This window comes from Gavialis gangeticus, unplaced genomic scaffold (assembly GCF_001723915.1).
Source record: "Gavialis gangeticus isolate Ggan-Ray unplaced genomic scaffold, GavGan_comp1, whole genome shotgun sequence".
NCBI lineage: Eukaryota > Metazoa > Chordata > Crocodylia > Gavialidae > Gavialis > Gavialis gangeticus.
In genome coordinates this window covers 45,917,583-45,921,611 of record NW_017729022.1, presented here as the reverse complement: position 1 = coordinate 45,921,611, position 4,029 = coordinate 45,917,583, and the positions used below count along the sequence as shown (strand labels likewise).

General features: G+C 47.5%; 1 protein-coding gene across 4 annotated transcripts in view; it reads left to right on the top strand.

Annotated features, from left to right (window-relative positions):
• Positions 1-4,029, top strand: part of POC1B (POC1 centriolar protein B) — a 451,135-nt gene that overhangs the window by 2,240 nt on the left and 444,866 nt on the right. For all 4 annotated transcript variants that reach the window (XM_019514847.1, XM_019514845.1, XM_019514844.1 and 1 more), the window contains exon 3: positions 514-621. In XM_019514847.1, the coding sequence (XP_019370392.1) occupies positions 514-621 (108 nt within the window). The remainder of the gene's footprint in view (positions 1-513; positions 622-4,029) is intronic.

Sequence of the window (4,029 nt, the reverse complement as noted above, 5' to 3'; positions counted from 1 at the left end):
TTTCTTTTATCTGAAAACTGTTGCAGGATTAAAAAATACAGTGTTGCTTCTCCACTCAAATAAGGGGGGGGGGGTGAAATTGGAGGCAAATTGATTTGGTGATTCATAAAGTCTGCGGCAAAACCTGATTAGCCAGTTTAGGAAAACTTAAATAGTAGTGGTTCAATGATTGCTTGGAAAGTTATGGCAAAGGGTTTGTGTGTGTTAATGCTTTTGAAATACTCACAGTTGAGAGAGCAGTAGTTAAAATTAAAAACGGAACTCCATTATGACCACCCATTTCCCCTGACTCATAATTTTCTGAACCTGGGACACACAGTTAACCCATGGGGGACCACATAACAGCCTTAGCTGCATTTGAGATGGTCAACTGAAATTGTCCAAAGCTGTGGATACATGAGTTCCACAATTAGGTAACGTACCTCGGTGTAGTTAGGTTGGGGTTAGGTGTTTCTTGCTCCCTGTAATACTAAATATCTGATACTATTTCACTGAAACTTTTTTACTTTCCAGATTTTCACCAGATGGAAGATTAATAGCATCTTGCAGTGAAGATAAAACTGTTAGAATCTGGGATACAACAAATAAAGTGTGTGTCGATAGTTTCACAGACTGTGAAGGGTAAGTGTTATGCAAGAGAAAATTGAGTAGAAGTATATAGGGATGCACCCATGTATTGGTGCCACATCAGATCGATACCAATAAGAGGAAAATTAACGCTATCGGCTTGTTTTGGCTGGTGTTGCCAATAACGTACCGATAAATTTAATATGCCTTCTGGCTGCGGCCTCCTGGCTGGTGTATGCATGCAGCGTCCGGAAGGCAGCTGGGCAGCGTGGGGAGCAGTGCCCTGCAGGTAAGACTGTGGGGAAAATGGGGGGAGTAGCTTGAGGCCCCCATGGTGAGGGAGTGGGTCAGGGGCTGGGGCTGAGGCAGGGTGGTGAGTGGGACCCTGGAGGAGCAGGATGGAGCTGTGGGTGGCTTGTCCTGGGGATCAGCACCCCAGCGCTTAAAAATGGTAGCAGGGCGCTTGGATTAAAGATCATCAAATGAGCTTTAGTTCAAGTGCCTCCACCACCATTTTTAAGCGCCAGGATGCTTTTTTAACTGGAGTGTAGCTGAGTAGGGTGAGGGCAGAGGCAGGATGCCCACTGTGGGCTTGGGGCTCTCCTCCCTGCTGCCCTTACCTCCGGAGCTGCGTGCTGGCTGTGCTGCACCCCCTGCCTGTCCAACAGTTGGAGGCACAGCTTGCCGCTGCCCTGCCACTGCCACCAGATGGGCAGGGTGCACAGCGTGATCAGCACATGGCTCCTGGGGCAATGACAGCAGGATGAAGAGCCCCAAGTCCACTGCGGGCAGCCGGCTTCTGCCCTTGCCCAGCTCGGCTCTGCTCTGGTTAAAAGTGTGCTGATGCTTAAAAATGGTGGTGGAAACACTTAAACTAAAGCTCATTCAGTAAGTTTTAGTTCAAGTGCTCCCATGGCCATTTTTAAGCACTGGGATGCCGATCCCTTGGACTAGCTGCCGTCAGCTCTGTCCTAGTCCCTCCCTCGCCATGAGGGCCTCAATCTGCCCCTCCCACGCCACTTCCCGTCCACCACTTACCTGAAGGGCACTGCTCTCCACACTGCCTGGCTGAATTCCTGTAAATCAGCTATTGGTTCATTATCGGCTGATATGCCTGGTGAATAATTGGCTATTGGTGTCAGCCCAGAAAAACTTTATTGGTGCACCCACAGAAGTTTATGGCTTTAATATAATATCACATGTTGTCTTGAACAACATTTCACTAGTATCCCTAAGCTATGCCTGAGAATAGATGCAAGTTTTCCTACTACCAAAGAAATGGTGGGGGGGGGAAGTGAAGTTCTTGTGGCTTTATTTTAAAGATCAGCTGTCTGGTTGCACCTGCCCAGCTGTTTAGGTGTTTTTTCCCCATCTACAGGAGATGAAAATAATCCTCCCTCCTGCTTTTTGGTCTTCTGATTACTTGTTTTCCTAGTCCTTTGTGTTTGGTTCATTATAATTTAGAATAGGATGGTTTGATGTTGAATAATTTCTAACTGTTGCCGTTTATGCTTATCAAAGCAGTAAGGTTGGTTTCCTGATATTGCAACTTGTCAGGTCATCTTTTACCCATACAGAATGTTTGGTTTTCTTTAATCCTACATTTCCCATAAACATTTTTCTCCAGCAGGCCAGAAAGCCAGTGTGTGGTCTGACCACAGGCTGGATAGAGTTTCTGATCCACAACCTGGCACAGTGGCCACCACGTGGGCGTGCAGAGGGGGATAAGGGCAGCCTGGCTTAAGCCCAGTCCTGTGGGAGAGGCTGGCCCTGTGGGTGGGGGGGAGGCAGCATGACTGCCTCCACCTGGCCCCATGGGGAAGGCGGTGTGGCTTAGCCCCACAGGGGAGAAGACACGTGGTCCAGCTTCAAACCTGCTCCATGGGAAAAAGGGGGTATGGCCCAGCCTCAAAGAGGGAAGGGGGCATGGTTTGGCTCCAAGCAGGTGCATGAATCTTGGGCGTTTGAGGATTTGGGGTGGGGTGTGGCCATACTAATGGCCACTGCTGCCCTCCAGTCAAATTCCCTGACCTGTGGGGAACCTTGTGAGTCAGATGCAACAGCTATGTGGGCTGCATTTTGCCTGTGGGCTGAAAGTAGAGCACCCCTGAGATAAGGGTAATGAGAGCTGTAGAAGAGAGCGTCCTGGCTTTCCAAAAAACGCCAGGTTTCCCTTCAGCTTTGTTGTGAAGTGGTTCATGTACTGGCATAGGAATGATGTGCTCCCAAGTATTATATCTAGCATGCTAATAACAAGGAAATGGATTTAGAGCGAGGGGTTGGATGGAGGAGCTTTTCTTCAAGATAACCAGAGGTTTAGAATCTGTGAATAAATCCAGGAGTGCAGTTTCTTGTCCTAAATGGTTTTCTTTCTTTGCTAAAAGGGAGGAGTATGCTAGGGAGACTTATCCGCAACATGCTGCATTGAGCAAACAGTTGTAAACAATATTGTTTTTTAGAATGCAAACCCTATGCCTGATCTGTTGCTATTGTGTCCATGTTCCCTCCATATGAATTATAGTTTCATATTGCCCAAAGGGATATTTTAAAATAATTCCTTATCTGCAATTTCATTTTTTTTTTTTTTGCTTTCTGTGCTAACCAAGTCCTCTGACTCTGTTGGTGGTTTAGGGAAATTTTTGTATATACATGTTTTCTGTAGAGTGAAGGCAATTTTTATTGTTCAGAAGGTCCAAGCCCACAAAGGTATTGAGGTACCTGACTGAAATCTGTGAAATGTAAGCACTTAAATAAGAGTTCATTGTGTCTGTCTTTGATGCAAACTAGGGATCAGCAATTTATGACCTATGCCACACCACACCTGGGCAGTAGGGGGGGCTTTGCCTGTGCTGCTGCCACAGCCAGGTGGCTGGGAGTTTCGCTGGTGGGTGGTTTTACCTGTGCTGTAGCCAAGGCCAGGTGGTAGGGAGAAGCAGCAGCAGAAACAGCCAGGTCTTGGCACAGGGGCGGGCAATTATTTTGGGTGGAGGCTTGGTGAGCTTTAGAGAGCTGCACAGGTAGCCCTGTCCCTTTACAGTCGCCCCATCCCCTGGTCATCTTGAGACTGGAAGTCCCACCCTTAACCCCTGACCTTTGCTACTGGAAGTCCTTGGCCCCAGAAATACTACTTTTGGGGGGAGGGAGGGTGCCATCTTAGAACCAGAAATCCCCCCCCCCCCAAATCATACACTAAAACTCAAGCACCTACTATAACATATTTTAGTTTTATTACAAAAAATATTTTTGTCATGACTGGTGTTTGTGTACTGTATATAGAGGTGATGGTATAATAATTCAAAAATAACTTCTTAGTCTTGTATAAAGTGTGGTGGAGTGTGTGTGTATGGTGGAGAGGGTTGTGAGGGGGTGTGGCTGTGTGTGGGGGGGACATAGGGTACGTTGGGGGCATGTATATGTGGGGGTAGGGTGTGGGTGTGTGGCATTTGTGGGGTGTGAGGGAGG